The sequence below is a fragment of the Carcharodon carcharias genome, chromosome 10, assembly GCF_017639515.1.
Source record: "Carcharodon carcharias isolate sCarCar2 chromosome 10, sCarCar2.pri, whole genome shotgun sequence".
NCBI classification, from domain to species: Eukaryota; Metazoa; Chordata; class Chondrichthyes; order Lamniformes; family Lamnidae; genus Carcharodon; species Carcharodon carcharias.
This window is the reverse complement of record NC_054476.1, coordinates 108,638,029-108,654,633: the sequence shown is the minus strand read 5'-3', so window position 1 is coordinate 108,654,633 and position 16,605 is coordinate 108,638,029. Positions and strand designations below refer to the sequence as shown.

The 16,605-nt window shown below is 42.2% G+C and overlaps 1 protein-coding gene across 7 annotated transcripts in view; it reads right to left on the bottom strand.

Moving 5' to 3' along the window:
* Window positions 1–16,404, bottom strand: part of LOC121282775 (protein CASP-like) — a 698,867-nt gene extending 682,463 nt beyond the window's left edge. For all 7 annotated transcript variants that reach the window (XM_041196552.1, XM_041196551.1, XM_041196546.1 and 4 more), the window contains exon 1: window positions 16,282–16,404. In XM_041196552.1, the coding sequence (XP_041052486.1) occupies window positions 16,282–16,344 (63 nt within the window). In that variant the 5' untranslated portion in view covers window positions 16,345–16,404. The remainder of the gene's footprint in view (window positions 1–16,281) is intronic.
* Window positions 16,405–16,605: the final 201 nt, after the last annotated feature.

The following is a 16,605-nucleotide window of genomic DNA, read 5'->3' as shown; positions in this document are numbered from 1 at the left end:
AAATCCGGAAATCTTGTCGCAGAGAGGAACAGAACTTCTTCAAGGAGGTAGGCATTTCTTGAAGAGCAGTGGCAGTCAATTAAACACAGAGATAAAAACAAAAAAACTGCGGATGCTGGAAATCCAAAACAAAAACAGAATTACCTGGAAAAACTCAGCAGGTCTGGCAGCATCGGCGGAGAAGAAAAGAGTTGACGTTTCGAGTCCTCATGACCCTTCGACAGAACTTGAGTTCAAAAAATGGAGCTACTTGAGTTCTGTTCAACTGAACTTCAATGGAATTCTGCACTTCCTGATCTCAAAACCACTAATGCATTATTTGAGCAAGTTAGAAGCAAATTTCAACAAAGATCCAGCAAAATAATTTAGTGCACAATTATATCTGGAATTTAGTTTCACATGGTTTCCAATTTTGTAGTGATGTCACAGTATGCCACACTCCTGTAACCGCATTCTGAGGTATGCACTTCAGTTTGATACATTACTTCCATCGCTCGAGAGTTGGAGACACGTAAAATAGTTGGCTCTTTAATTATTTGTGAATTGGAGGGAAACTAATCTAAACAGATGTTTTCCTCAAGAAAATAAAGTGCACACAGCTTTATTAAGGATCCGTCATTCAACCATATAAGTAGGAAGTATCAGGCTGTATTTAAGTTCTGTCAATGGAGAGCCAAGAAGATGTGCATAACATTCTGAATTGAAATTTTACAGAAGTACACTGAACTGGTTCCAGTGAAACCAGCTGCTCCTGTAAACTGACGTCACTCTACAATAGGAAGTTAATGGTGGCTGAACTATTCATAGAACTTAAAACACAGGAGGAAGCCACTCGGCCCATCATGCCTGCGCTGGCTCTTTGCAAAAGCAGTCATGCTTAGTCCCATATTCCTGCCTTTTGTCCATAATCTTGTAAATCCCTTACCCTCAACTACCTCTCCAATTCTCTTTTAAAATGAATTATGCAGTCAACTGCCATGACTTTTTCAGAAGTCACTACAGCACATTTTCATAAATATGCTTCAGTGCATGTCAAGGATGCAGGCACTCAATGTTCAGTGGATACTAAAATTTACCCGCTACCAATGGAGTCTGCGTATGCAGAAACTCGAAATCAGATTTGTTGCTTCAATTTTTTTATGCAAATCAGGTTTGTAAATCAAATCACATATTGCTTCAAATTTTTTCTGCGATGTCTCTCACTTCATTATATATAATTTGTGCAGATGGACAGTTTAAGGTGCAGGCAGGATATCAGAGACACAGGTGTACTCCAGAACAAACCAGTCCAAACTAAGATAAATACAATGTTTACCTATTCAAATGGAGGATGGTACAGCAAGACTGAAAAGGGAAAGACAGTCAAAGAGAGAGATCACATTTTGTTTATACATCAATTAGGCCAAAGTTAAGGTACAAGACCCGCCAAACAGCAAGCTCATTAACTGACAAAAAGTCAAGAGCTTCAAGTAACTAGAAACATAAAATTTGAATGAAATTCTTTGGAGTCCCTCTATTCAGGACTCAAAATTTCTAGAACTAACAATTTGCTTCAGACAGCCCTGAACAGATAATATGTATTGACTCATCAACTAGGTCTCCCATGACAGAAAAAGCAAGCACTGATGTTGCCAAAAATGTTTCTCTATCCCCCTGCCACCAGCCACGCACTCACATTCTAAAGACTTGAAGTATAAACTACCAAGCTAACATTTTAGAAATTAGATGTGAACTGCCCTTTCACACACACACATCTGACATTGGCAACCTACAACAAATTCTGCATTTTTCTGCGCAGGCACATGCACACAAAACAACCAACTGTCATGATGAATAAAACATTGATCTCGCTTTCAAATGTTGACTAACCTGTGCACTTAGTTTTTAGTTCCGCATCCAATCATGTTCACTGACTAAGTGGACAATTCCACCTGCACTGGGTCCTTGTTAAGTTTGCCTGTCTCAGTCTCTACCAAATCAGGGTTTGAGTTGAGTCCTGGCAATGTTTCAATTTAGAAATTTTAGAAATTCCTAGCTGTGCCTACCCCCCCCACCCCCACCCCGAAGAACTGAAGAAAAGGAGGCCAATCAGCCTATTATAAATAAGGCAATCTGAATGTCATTAGCTTTCTGCTGAGTACATCATAACATCTTCTGTGCAAATGTTATGTAAAAGTCATGTAAAAGCCATGGGACGAATTTATGTGAAGTTCAGAGGCATACAAGAACTGTATAACAAGAGGCTCAAATGCAGCTGCTTCCAGAGAAAAGGCAGCTTTCTAATGCACTGTATTACTTAATGTCAACATTATATTCCTTTTTTAAATAGTTTCTTCAGGTGCGTCATAACTATTTTTTTCTATTTTTACTAGAATCTGCCTCGATTATTTACTTGATAAATGCACCACATAGACCAACGACTTCCAACATTTTGTGTCTACCCTCAGCCACAGCAGCAATTGCACCACAACCTTTGGTCTCAGTGCCCTGGGCCCCAGAGAGTCAAAAAAATAATCAGCGAGTGGTCCAGCTCCAGATCACTACACAGTAGGCCATGCTGAAACGTGTAACGTATGAACATGTTCAAAAGGGGCAGGATCCATCTGACTACCGAGACTCTTGCATCAAGAATGACCACTTGAAATAGGTACCAGAAGACTGCCAGTACTTTTGAACTCATAAACCAGCAGGTATCAGTGACTTTAGGGCAGAGAGAGGGAGAGATGAGGGAGGCAAATCCAGGGGGGGATGGGGGCAGTGGAGTAAGGGGAAGGGGAGAGAGGTAGAATTGCATTCCAGAAGGAACTAGCTGCACAAAATAACACCAGAAAAGATTGTAAACACTCAATGGGTCAAACACCATCTGTGCAGAGAGAAACAGAGGTAATATTTCAGGTCAATGATCTTTCATCAGTTTTCAATGAAAGGTTATTGATCTAAAACATTAGTCTGATTCTCCACAGATGTTGCCTGAGCTGCTGAGTGTTTCCAACATTTTCTCCTTTCATTTCAAAATCCACAGTATTTTGCTGTGTTTTACTACATGAGATACTGCTTTTTACTTATCTTCCACTGGAAACAGAGCCAATTGCTGGCTAAGAGCACAATCTTAAGTTTCTTTCTTTCCTGAAGGTAGAACTCATTCCATGATGGCAGCCTTCAATTACTAACAGAAGCAGACATTCTTCATGCATTTAAGCTTCAAAACAGAGTACTAGCAAACTAATGGGCAAAAGACAGCCATCACAACAGAGCCTGATGCTGTTCACATATACACTTCCCAGCAGGGATGGGCAGCAAGCTGATTTATACCCATCCTAGCTTGGGGACAGAGGACCATAAGTAAATTGTAACAGACCAGTCACTGCTCAAGCTGAAAGCAGTTAAGACCACAGCTGTAAATCAAACTCAGGGCTTTTCTGATCTATACGATTCCGTGCCACACAACATAATGCCCTGGTAAGCAAATCAAATACCCAATTTTCATCCATCTGATGTTACTTTGGTTGAGACTGCCCCAACCTCTGTAACCCGCTTTGTTTTAAACAGTGCAAGGTTTAACAAAATTATGCTGGGGGCACCATGGTTAAGTGAACAGCAGCTGGAGGCAGTCTTGGAGTCAGACAGGAGCAGAGTGCAACTACCATGTGCAGCAGTGTGGGCTAGCTGTCTCACCCAGAAGGGAGCAACCATGGAGCAGCACCAAGAGCGACACCCCCCACCCCCGCCCCAACTCACCACATTCCAAAATAAAAACAGAAAATGCTGGAAATACTCAGCGGATCAGGTAGCACCTGTGGAGGCAAAGGAAGTTAACATTTCAGGTCAACGATTCGGAGGTTGCTGATTTCCTGGTGAGCAAAGATCCCTCTAATTTCTCTTTGCTGCACACAGCCTATATGTTGCACTGTGCAGTGCCTTCCAGATTGTCCTGCAACCACACATCTTAAAGGGAACTTTATTTATTTGTTCCCTGCACTGTACATTCTGGATTGCTGCACAATCGCACACCTGTGCAGTTTAGAGGGAACACTGCAGGTAAGTTCAGTCTTGTTCAAGAGGGGGAAGTTTAAATACTTAAGTACTACATACTTAAAGCAAGGGCACCAAAATACAACCTTTTACAGGGCATAATTTCCCCTAATTTTGATTTGGAACCCATAATTAGTAACACATTTCAAAAGGAGCCTGTCAACCAAAGAAGTTTCAGAACCACTGATATAAAATCTGAGAGACCACATTTAGGTGGAGCAAAGGTAAATGTGGCTGAGTGTTGGTAACTGAGAGGCAACAGCTGTGAGTGAGGAAGGAATAAGCAACTTAAGACATGCTGGCAGTCCCAGGGGATAAATGGAGAATAAAATTTGAAGATGGAGTGGGTGGAGTGCCTGAACTTGGTAGCACTGCAGGTGGCAAAGGAGCAGTCACACTGAGCTTCAGCATACTGGGCTGGGACAATTTGTGGAAGAACAGCATGGAGAGATCCTGCTGAGCAAGGAAAGTTGAGGGTGACTGGAATCTGGCAATAATCAAATGGAAGCATTTAGGGAACCAGAGATGTAACTCAAGGAAATGAGAATGTCACACTTTTCATGGGGGCAGAGAGAAAAGATTGGTTCGGTGTGGAAAAATTGGAAGGCACTGCAAATACTTGATGGGCTTATGCAGTAGTGAAAAGGCACAATGCCCAATCAGGGAGGGAGTTTGTTAAAATGCAGCATTTTGATCAGCATATCTCTTTCTAACGTGCATAATGCTACCATTCACAATTTACTTCTTATAAAATTGAATTTTCCATCCCTTTTCACTATCCTGCAGAGTCCCGGCAATGAACATTTGCCCCTACAGCCAAGAAGCACATTAGTACTCAGACAGGGGAGGCAGTTTATTCAAATATATGCACAGGCATTATTCTGGAGATCTGAGCCTGCAATATGGCTAAGGTTGGGCCACTGGCAGGGCATGGAAATTGTACAATAGGTGGTTATGGCACAATTCCTGGGGAAGACTTTTTATTACATGCATGTGAGAATAAATGTGTATATGCCCAATGCAGACACAAGGTCACTGATATTTACAGGGGCAAATTAGATGACGGAACTAGTAAGTGGATGGATGATGTTATATTTTCCTGTACTGTTGAATGTGAAGATGTTTTATGAGAAAGGTGTGTATTACATTGATTGGTTTTTAGTATGAGAGTTTTTTTCGGGGATTTAAGTGGTCCTGGGAAGTCAGTCATTTATTGTCCATCCCTAGTTGCCAGTTTGATACAGCCAAGTGGCTGGCTCAACCACTTTAGAGGACAGTTAAGAGTTAGCCACATTGGCATGGGGCTGGAGTCACAAAAAGGTCAAACCAGGTAAGGACAGAACATTTGTCAGCCAGTTGAGGCATTTAAAAAAAACAATGACAATGGTCATATTTACTCATTCTTGTACTTGAAACTGAATTCAAGTTCTTAAACTGATTTGGTGGATTTGAAGTCACATTCTCAGCAGAACATTATGGCACCCAAAGAGGTTTCTGGTGGGTTAGTTGACTGATTAATCAGTGAGAATTTTCAAGAATCAAGCCTGAATCATCCCCAACAGCCATTAACACTTGGAAGAGTCATACAGACTCGAAACCTTAACTGCTTCTCGCTCCACAGATGCTGCCACACCTGAGTTTTTCCAGCATTTTGTGTTATTTCAGATTTCCAGCATTACCAGTATTTTATTTTACTTTAGCTATTAATACTTCTACCATGTAAATGTACATAGACAAAACTCTGAAATGGATAGGTCGAATATTCACGCATAATTACAAGTATTTTTCTAATCATTTTTACTGCAAGGTTGTATTCTAAACTCGAAAGTAATGAATTATATTTTGGAATAAAGAACTTACAAAGGTATCCCAAGATGACATTACAGATACAGATTCTTGACAATGGTAATTTCACTGTTTGCTGCATCAACAGTTCACATGACCACAAAGTACTGCAAACATGGCAGGCATGGCCAAACTGCAGTTCGCGAACCACATGCATCTCTTTGAAACTTGTAGCTCAAGGAAAAATACCGGCTGAACACCTTCTTGTGTCTCAATTTAATATAAACTGTGTTACGAAACCCAAACTTACCTGTTCTTCAGGAACAGAGGTAAGGAATTCTAGATCCCAACGGTTCTCAGACTTCCTGCTGGGAACGGGCTGCACGTGCTCACTTAGGCAACTTTTCATTCTTCAGGCCCCATACGCCTGCGCATTAGGGAAAAAAGGGCGCAAAAACCCAGGTGAGGTGGCCGGGTGCGGCACGCCATAGTCAGGAATTGTCTCGGAGAGAGGGACAAGGGAGGGGGACAGGGAGAGGTCCCAAGAAGTGTCCCACAATCAGGGACAAGAGATAAATTACAAGCACTGCTAGATAATTTGAGCCAGATTTGATGACTTGCTGAAGTTGAGATCCTGCTTCGCCTTTCTTGTAAACCCATTCATGGCCAATGTGGTCAATGATGCTTATCTGATTCTTGAACCTCTGGTTACGGAAACATCTGCTGTAGAAATGGAGCTTTTGGACTGCCGGAAGGTGTAAAGATGATGCGTAAATCACAATCTACAATCGAGTTCTGGAAGCAAATGCCAGAAACAAAATATCTTGAACTCAAAAAACCTAGTATGCGACTCATTTCAATTTTCAGCACAACATACTGCTGTGAATCACTGTATACCATAATGAAGTTTGTAAACTCGAAACATCATGCAGTCCTTACAAATCAACACCTGACGGTGCTCCTTCATACAGCCTTGGCTACATAGCTGGATTTTCAAAGACTTACGGCCAGGATAGAGATCCACAAGACCTCTGCTAGCAGTAATTAGCCTGCGTAAAGTTTGTTCATGTCTGGCAGTTCTTCAACATCTGCAGATTATTGTATTTGTGGCTCTTTAGGTTCAGTAAGTTTGGGCACCCCTGAAATATGGCAATCAATTTGCACAGAGCAAGTTCCCACAAACAGGAATAAATGACCAGTTAATCCATTTGGTTGATGTTGGTTGAGGGGTAATTGTTGGTCACAGTATCAGAAATACTCCCATCCTCTTCTACCAATGGTGCCAGAGAATCTTTTACATCCACCTTAACAGGCAAGCAGGGTTTCACATATCATCTGAAAGAGGTTGGCTCCAACAGTGCAACACTCCCTCAGTGTTGCACTCAAGTGCCAGCCTAATGATGTGCTCCAGTCCCTGAATTGAAGCTTGATCTACTGCTCAAAAGAGAAAGTATGACCACAAAGCTAAACAAGGTTATAAAACCTGATTCAAATTCCACCTTCATGTTGCCAAAGGGTATCAGAAGTGTATGTTACAATATTAATAACTGCTATAGAAAAGCTCCAAAATAAAAAGTGGTCATATAAAACAACCAGAGGGTCCAATCCCACCCTCTCCTCTTTTTATAACTGGTTAAACTCTAGGTGGATGTTTCACAATTTCTGTTTAACCAGCGGACACTTAGAATTTTTTTTAGTGTAATGAAACAACTGAATTATCAAAAACAGACTGTAGAAGGAGCTAGCATACAATGTCGGTACAACATTCAGTGATCAATTTACAGAGGCACTGAAGCATATTTGGTTGCCGATATCAATCCCTAATCTCTTCTGAGCTGTAAAAGAATACGTATTTACGTAGCAACCGTCAGAATCTCAGACATACCAAAGCAGTTTAAAACCAATCAAATACTTTGAAGTACAGTATTAGTCGCTGTTGTAATATAGAAAACCCAGCAGCCAGTTTGCTCACAACAATGTCCACAATGAGCAACGAGATAATGACCAGATAATCTGTTTTAGCGATGTAGGTCAATGGATAAATATTGTCTGGGAAATCTGTGAGAAGTCCCTGTCTCTTTTACATCACCTGAGAGGGCAGCCAGGGCCTCAGATTAACATCTCATTCAAAATACAGCACCCCCAATAGTGCAACACTTCCTCAGTGCTGCATTGGAGTGTTAACCTAGATTCCGTGCTTAAGTCTCTATGGATACTGAATGGAATGAAGAGCATCAATCTGATTTTTGGAGGGGCAGCAGGAGAATTGAAATGTCAATGTTGGTCTAATCATCAGATCCATGTTATGCACCCCATGGCTTATCGCAGTGGGTCCTGACAGATCTACAAACAGGCTGCCTGATCTCTTAACAGCACATTCAATGACTTAGAAATATTGCAGGAAATATTATGGGTGCGTGCCCTTCACTGGAGAATAAACACTCATCAAAAAAAGGCAAAGAGTTAGTGTGACTTATTATAACCTGCTTATGGCTTCTAATGTATACAAGAGTGCCAATAACAGCAACAGTCCAGAAATCTACAGTACAGGTTATGCCCTCCCAGCCAAAAAGATACCATAAGTACATGTAAAATAATTTTCCCCAGTTACTTCCTTTCTAATGTTCCCCACTTGATACACTATTTCCTTACAAAAAAGGAGTCAGTTGATTGCTCCTCTTGCACTATCCCAACACTACTGTTCAGCCAGCTAATAGACGTACAAGTGCAACTGGAGTGTATCAAATTGTACTCATTTCCTCAGGTCATCCAAAGATAAAGACTTAAAATCTGGCAAGACTTAAAACTCTAACCTAACATTCAGTGCTGATCACCAAAGCACACAGCCTCTGCGGCTGAAGGTCATTTCAAAAAAGGTTAGATTGGGATAACAAAAACATAGGTAAAATGTGATAACCAACTGCAGTCATAAGATGATGCAAGATATGCTCCTCCCCTTCAATGGTTCAACGTTCTCATGTTTAGGTTGCTTGAGTTAGGTAAGTTAGGATTGACCATCGGTATAAACTGGAACAGGATGTAGGTAGAATAAGATGCCAGAAGTTACTCTTTTACAGAGTTGTCAACCCGAAATAAGATGGCAGCATTCACTACAAGCACTCAACAGAGCTGGCTGTGCTCCTGTGCGTGGCAAAATATCTCTATATGTAGGTGGTAGGTGGGTCACTGGGGCAACATCATCAGTCACCGTGATCTTAGAGCTTGCATTTTCAATTTCAAGGGTCAAAAAAGTCTTTTTTCTTAAATTGGTCCAAAATTTTTCTGTGCTTTTCTTCTCCCAGAAGATTGTGTAACTGTGAGAAATGACAAAAATGGTGTGAGAGTTACAAGGTGCCAGGAAAGGTGAGCCTCAATGGGCGAGCTGGTCTTTTCCTATTCTTTGGATGTTTGCGAAAGCAAACAGATCAAAAAGGTCCCAGGTTCAATTCCAGATTTGCACCAAAAAAGCATAAACCCTCAATCCACTACAGTAAGGAGGGGGTGGGAGGTCAAAGTATACCAACATTAAAGATCACAGGATCCCAAAGCAAGTGACTAAATTTCAGGGACAGATAGTGATGATCCACATGACTGAAACTTTCATATCCTATCTGATTCCATGCAGGGTTTTAAACCTTACATATGACTAACCACCAATATTCCTTCAAAGTCGCATGGGTGCGCAGGCACAACAACTGGGAATATGCCACACAGGAACAACCAAGCTGCACACAAGCGCTATTCCCTTTAAGATGCATATGTACACAACCAGGTGTCAATCTTAAAAGGACTACAGGGTACAACAAATCTGTTGCAAACTGTAAACAGAAGTTAGATTTCCCTAGATCCTGGATCAGTCCCAACAGATTATAAATTAACAAATGTAACACCGCTATTCAAGAAAGGAGGGAAAGAGAAATCAGAGAACTACAGGCCACTTAGCCTGACATCAGTCATCACAAAATGCTGGAATCTATTATTATGGAAGTCTTAACAATGCATTTAGAAAAGCATGGCGCAATGAGAACAAGTCTTTGTTTTAAAAAGTGGTATTACTAGACATATATTGTTTGACAAATTTTGAGCTTTTTGAGGATCTAACTAGTAGGGTGAATAAATGGGAACCAGTAGATGTAGTTTACTTGAATTTCCAAAAGGCATTCAAGAAGGTGCCGCACAAAAGATTAATACACAAGATAAGGGCTCATAGGGGTTGGGAGTGATATATTAACATGGATTTCTTCTTCTCAGCCTATCCATCAGGATCAAGGGTGGCTTGCTTCCACACCAGTTCAATGGGCTCTGAAATGGCTGATAAGTTCAACGCACAATCAACAGATTCTGCAACATACAGGACAGGCGGTGCTTGAAGGGTGGGACAGTGGGTTGTTTGGAGGTTTGTGCACTTCCTCTGAAGCAACTTCACCTCCACACATTCCTGACAAAGTCTCTGAATGTGTTTGGTGCCTTCCCAAATAAGTCTTCCCCATTTTGGTCGGTCACAAGCCAAGGACTGCCATGAATTGGAGGGTATGTTTGATCACTGCAGGGATGCTTTGAGGGCGTCCCTAAAGTGTTTCCACTGTCCGCTGGGAGTCTCCTACCACACCCAAGTAGAGCAACTGCTTCAGGAGTCTGGTGTCAGGCATACAAACGACATGTATGCCCCTCACCCACCCCCCAGCAAATATGGTCTTGAGCGATTAGCGCTTTGATGCTGGGCAAGTTGGCTTGGGAGAGGGCACTGCTGCCAAACAACCTTTCTTGCAACCAGATTTGGAAGATCATGCAAAGGCACCACTTTGTGGTACTTCTCCAGTGCTATAGGTTGTCCATAACTCTAATCTCCTCTAGCCCCACAACCCTCCAAAATATTTGCACTCATCTAATTCTGCCCTCTTGAGCACTCGGAATTTTAATCATTCCACCACTGGTGGCTGTGCCTTCAGCTGCCTAGGCCCCAAGTTCTGGAATTCCTTCCCTTAACCTCTCCATCTCTCTCTCTACCTCACTTTCCTCCTTTTTAGGATACTCCTTAAAACCTACCTTTAACCAAGCCTTTGATCAACACTTTGTGTGGTTCAGTGTGATTTTATATAATGCCTCAGTACATTTTATTACGTTAAAGTTGTTCTTTGTGCATGAAATATGGCTACCTATGTGTGATATCAGGTCTCTGCCTGAATTAACCTCAGCACAAGTCAATATTCAGATAAGAGGAGGCAGAGGAAGAAAATGCAAGTACGAATGGTGATCTAAGCTACTCACTAAGCAACTGGAGCTAACATCCTTTAACCAGTTTCACAGCCAAAGCTTTCAAGTTCATACACAGGATGCAATGAAAGATGCAATATCGGTTTAAAACCGTGGAAAATCATGTTTGGTACAGCACTAAATTCACTTACATTAACAATCGCAGCATCTACTGGAACAGTTCTTCTGCAATCTATAAAAACCCATTTCCAAGACTAGCCGTCTGTTCACTCAAATTGTGGTTGGAAAACACTGAAAACAAAATGCATGACTGCATTCTGTTTCTGTTACCAAGTGCTTCTCGTCAAAGGAGATTCTATGGCATCCTAATAGACAAATGTAAAAAGTCTCACATTGAAATTTCTAGTTATTTCATCCTAAACATTTCAATAATTTAGTGGTGGTACCTCTTCCAATCATAATGGTTCTGACAAAATTGAATTTGACCTGAAACTGTAAGGTGGGAATAATGTAAAGCTATAGAAGGGGCAGCTCCCAATTAATAGTATTTTTCTTAATTTAAACTGTCACCTTTCCAGTTGGCAGGTCAAAGTTAAACACTGACGTTAAAAGGAACACCCTGTACTAAGCTCTGAGGTCTGATGATGCAGTTGCAAATCAACCCAAAATTTCTCACCTTCGAGTGAAACAATGAAAGTTTACTGAACCATTTTTACTACTTTTAAAAATAACCACAGCTTAATAAAAAATCTACCTTGCAAGCAATATACAGATTCAAAACCTAAAATTCTTAAGTCTTTTTATGCTATGCAAAGAGAAAAGAAAGATGGCCACAATCCTCAGCCAAGCACTTCACAATCATCTAGGTGTCAAGAACAGCCCAGGGGGCCTCGCCATCTCAAGAACGTTGGAACACAAAGGAAGCTTATTCTGCCTTGTCTAAGAAGGGTCCATACACACTTAGTACCAAAATCCGCTTCAGCAGAGATTTCACTCATATAAAAATTGCTACAAATCAACTCCAATCAATCTACTGTATATATTTCAACTCAAAAGTAACTGGTATAAATAACATTTTTATTTGTAAACAACAGCATTTATAGAACAAGCATTGTTACCTTAGATTCAAAAGCTAAAATGTGTAAAATTTCTGAATTGTCCCTATGACCGGTCTATACTCAACTTTTATACAAATCAATATTTAAAATGGTACTATAGCAAAAATGTTTATAGGTTTAATACAGACTTTATAATAAAGTAAGGGGTTATATTCAGAGTTTGGGTCATATTTATATCATCAGGCAATTATATTTTTTTTTACATAGTAGCGTGCTATTATGTAAAATTCAGTAATTACAGTATGAAATTAGAGTTTTACCACTCTGCACCATCACAATGCATTTCAATATAACTCTGAAAGGGTCATTTCTCCCTGGAAAAACTCAGCAGGTCTGGCAGCATCGGCGGAGAAGAAAAGAGTTGACGTTTCGAGTCCTCATGACCCTTCGACAGTTCTGTCGAAGGGTCATGAGGACTCGAAACGTCAACTCTTTTCTTCTCCGCCGATGCTGCCAGACCTGCTGAGTTTTTCCAGGTAATTCTGTTTTTGTTTTGGATTTCCAGCATCCGCAGTTTTTTTGTTTTTTTTTTTCATTTCTCCCTCCCTGCTAAGACTACAATTTACTTGCGTAAAATGAACTACATTAGAGAATCAGGGCGAGAAATGGACAATTTCTTTTAACATATATGTAAAATTAATCTCAGGATATAAATACTCAAACTAACATATCCAATGTTTTTTTTACCATTTTATCAAACATAAATCCCTTCACTTCCCACACCTCAGCAATTGCCATCTGGTAGATGGCCAGAGCAATCCTAGAAATTTCAGGTAGCATGAGTATCTAATAGGCTTGCAGTAATTTTACATATAAAATGTACACTGGTCAAATAAAGCTCAAGTCTAATCACTCTTCCCTCTAGCAGTATTTATTCTAGAGTGGCTGGGAGAAATTACCCCATAATGACCAAATATAAAATCAAGCAGCATTACCTCTGAGTTATCTCCATCTGGTAATTATTCTATAATTAAAGTGTACATGCTCAAGACTTTAAAGAACAATTAAAAAAAAAACAATCTACACAGTTGACATAATTCAAACTCGGCTATCGAATGCAAATAAACATTCTGTGAAGCAAATTCTCAAACAACAATCCCTGCTACATAGGCCACTTTCTGTTTTGCTAATTTACTTTCAAAACACAATTGTATTCAGCAAAATGTTTACACATATTCTTCCATAACAGGGAACAAATCCAAATGGTGAAAGGGTTACACCCCAACCCCCACTAAAGCTGTAAAAAATGTATGGAACAATACATAGACAAGCACTGTGATTATCATACCAGACACGCTTAGTCAGAATTCATCTTCAAAGTATGCCTCAGTAAACAAACAGAGGAGGATTAATGAAAAAGGAGTGATTCAGCCTGCCGCCTAAGCACTATAAAAATTTGATATAATTACATGCACTGCAAATACCAACAGTTCAAAAATACACACACAGTTAAGCTATTGCACAATTTCACTTGTCTGGTTCACTTAAATATTCCATATAACGTTGATGAGGACAATTAAAAGATGCCTTAGACCCACTTTATTGATTATTTTCAAAGTAAAGTGCTTCCCTGTGATTCAAGATTGTTCACACATAAGCAAACTGTTTTCAAACACAGTTCAAGCTTATGTGAATTGTTATTTTAGACAAAAAGATCTATCTCTAGAAAAGCAAAACCTCAGAACTATCCAAAAATCAGAAGCACTTCCAAACTTCATTCATGCTCCAAAACACTCTTGTCCCTCGTTCAATACCACAGCCAATTATTAGATCCATTTATCAAAGTACTAATATACCCATTGACACAGCCCCATTTCTGTAGCAATTGTACCCATTTACCAGATCCTCAATGCTGCAACAGAGCCACATTATAAACTCATTTGGTAAAGCCCTATTACTGTACCAATTAACCCAAGTTCTGTCGAAGGGTCATGAGGACTCGAAACGTCAACTCTTTTCTTCTCCGCCGATGCTGCCAGACCTGCTGAGTTTTTCCAGGTAATTCTGTTTTTGTTTTCCAATTAACCCAATCCCCATTTGTTGAGCTCAATTGCTTAACCATTACTCTACCTGACCTCAATTACTGCATTCACTTACTGAAGATCTGTTATTGTGCAAAAGATTGCACCAAAGCCCCATTGGTGCAATTAGTTACCAGTGATCTCAGGCCACACTATATTACTGAATGTCATTACCACACGAGAGCCCCTTACTGGATGCCATTATGACACCACAGCCTCATCACTGTGCTCCAGTAGGGAACATCATCCTCATTACTACACCCAATCCCTCTTATTCACCATGTTGCAGCATTCTATTATCAGAACAGAAGCCCATTACTGCCACTGCCAGTCTGCCCTCCATAAACTTGAGGTCATCCAAAGCTTTGCTGCTCCCTATCTCCGTGATCTCCTCCAGCCTAACAATCCTGTAAAATATCTGTGCTCCTCCAATTCTGGCCTCTTGAGCATTCCCAATTTTAATCACTGCACCATTGGTGGCCGTGCCTTCAGCTGCCCAGGATGTAAACTCTGGAATACCCTTCCTACACCCTAATCTTTCCACCTCTCTACCTCACTTTCCTCCTTTAAGACACTTCTTAAAACCTACCTCCTTGGGTCACCTGACTGAAGAGCTCTTATGTGGCTCAATGTCATGGTTGTCGTTTTTGTACCCCATTACTGCTTCAGATCACCATTACTGGATTAGATCCCAAATACTGCACCCCATTACAGCATCAAACTGCTGTTGCTGCCCTAATACCAAAATTCATTCCTGCACCTCATTACCTTGTCAGGCTCTCAATGCTGCACCCCATTACAGCACCAGGTCTGCAAAACTGCATTCCATTACCTGTCCAGATCGCCAATCCCGTGCCCCATTACCTGCCCAGATCGCCAATCCTGTGCCCCATTACTTGCCCAGATCGCCAATCCCATGCCCCATTACCTCCAGATCGCCAATCCTGTGCCCCATTATTGCCCCAGAGCCCCAACCCCACATCTCAAATCCCCAATCCCCCACGCAACTACAGAATCCGATCACCAATCCCGTATCCCATTGCTTGCAGAGATCCCTAATCCCGCATTCCTCTACTTGACCAACTCCCCACCACTGGACCTCACTATCGCACCGGATCCCAACTGCTGAGTTGCGAAGAAAAACATTGGACTCTGTTTCTCTCTCCACAGATGCTGCCAGACCTGCTGTGTTTTTCCAACATTTTTTGGTTCTACTTTGCCGAACCCCATTATTGCTCCTGACCCAGGCTAACTGCATCCCATTCCTGCCTCAGTAGCGTACTGCAGCCATCGCTGAAGCCAGTAGATCCCCATCCCTGCGGTCATTCTGTGTTAACACTCCTTCAGTATTCTGACGCACTGTTCAAAAGTTTAAATAAATCCAAAAGCTCGAACACAAAGTGCGGAGCGGAAGCGGAGTCGAGATTCCCGCTCTCTACATCCAATTCGCACTCTTCCTGAGCTTCCCAGGCGGCGGCGGCGGGCGGGCAGCTAGCCCCAGGAGTCTCCGCTCCAGCAAACTTCCCAACTTACAGCCCGGGGGCTCCCGCCACCGACTTTAATTATTTACCCTCCTCCCCTCCCCTCCCCCGAGCTTCCCGGCTGCTGCTCCGTATTTCATCCCGTCAGCCGAAGTGCGGCCTATCGCAGCCACCGGCTCCCCTCCGAGCAGCGCCGCCCGCCTGAAAGGCTCTCGGTGTCGGCGCACTTCCAAATGGAAGCCGCTCCGTCCTGACTTTCTGAGGCGGGAGGGAAAAAGGCCAGGCTCCGGGCGCCGCTCAAACTTTCCCTCCTCCTCCTCCTCTTCGGGGCAGCGACTCGACAGCCGAGCTCCCTCCGTGGAAAAGTTACAGAGGAGCTGTCCTGCAGTCGGCCAGCCGACAGGCCGAGGCCTCAGGGCCCGGATCAGATCGCGGGCGCCATCTTGGCTGCTGGCGGCTGATCGATGATTGAACACAAAAGCAGCCGAGGGATCAATTCCTGATCAATCACAAAAAGCCCGCATCCCGGCCCCTAAAGCCGGCCAATACCGCCACTCTCCGGCCAGGGCCGATGCCCAGGCCACCCCCTGCACCGTGCCGTCCGGTCGGACACCCCCAGCAGCCGCTGACCTGAAGCAGTTGTAAATCAAATTTCTTCCAATATTGAAACATCGATCCCACATTGGCGGCCATCTTGAGACATATTGAGGCGATAGAGAGTGAGCCTGGATTGGAGTTCCTGCGGGGGGGGAGGGGAGTGGAGGAGCGCACTCATAAAACCCGGCATGGAATTAGGAGCCGGATCAACCCAACCCGCCCTCCCCGCCCGTCCGGATCCCAATCCCCCCAGTATTCCGGCTCCGGCTCCCACAACAACATTACAGCCACTAGTCTGAAGACAGCAGCAAATAAAACAGAGAGCTCGCATAGTGCAAGCTAAATATAACATCTAAA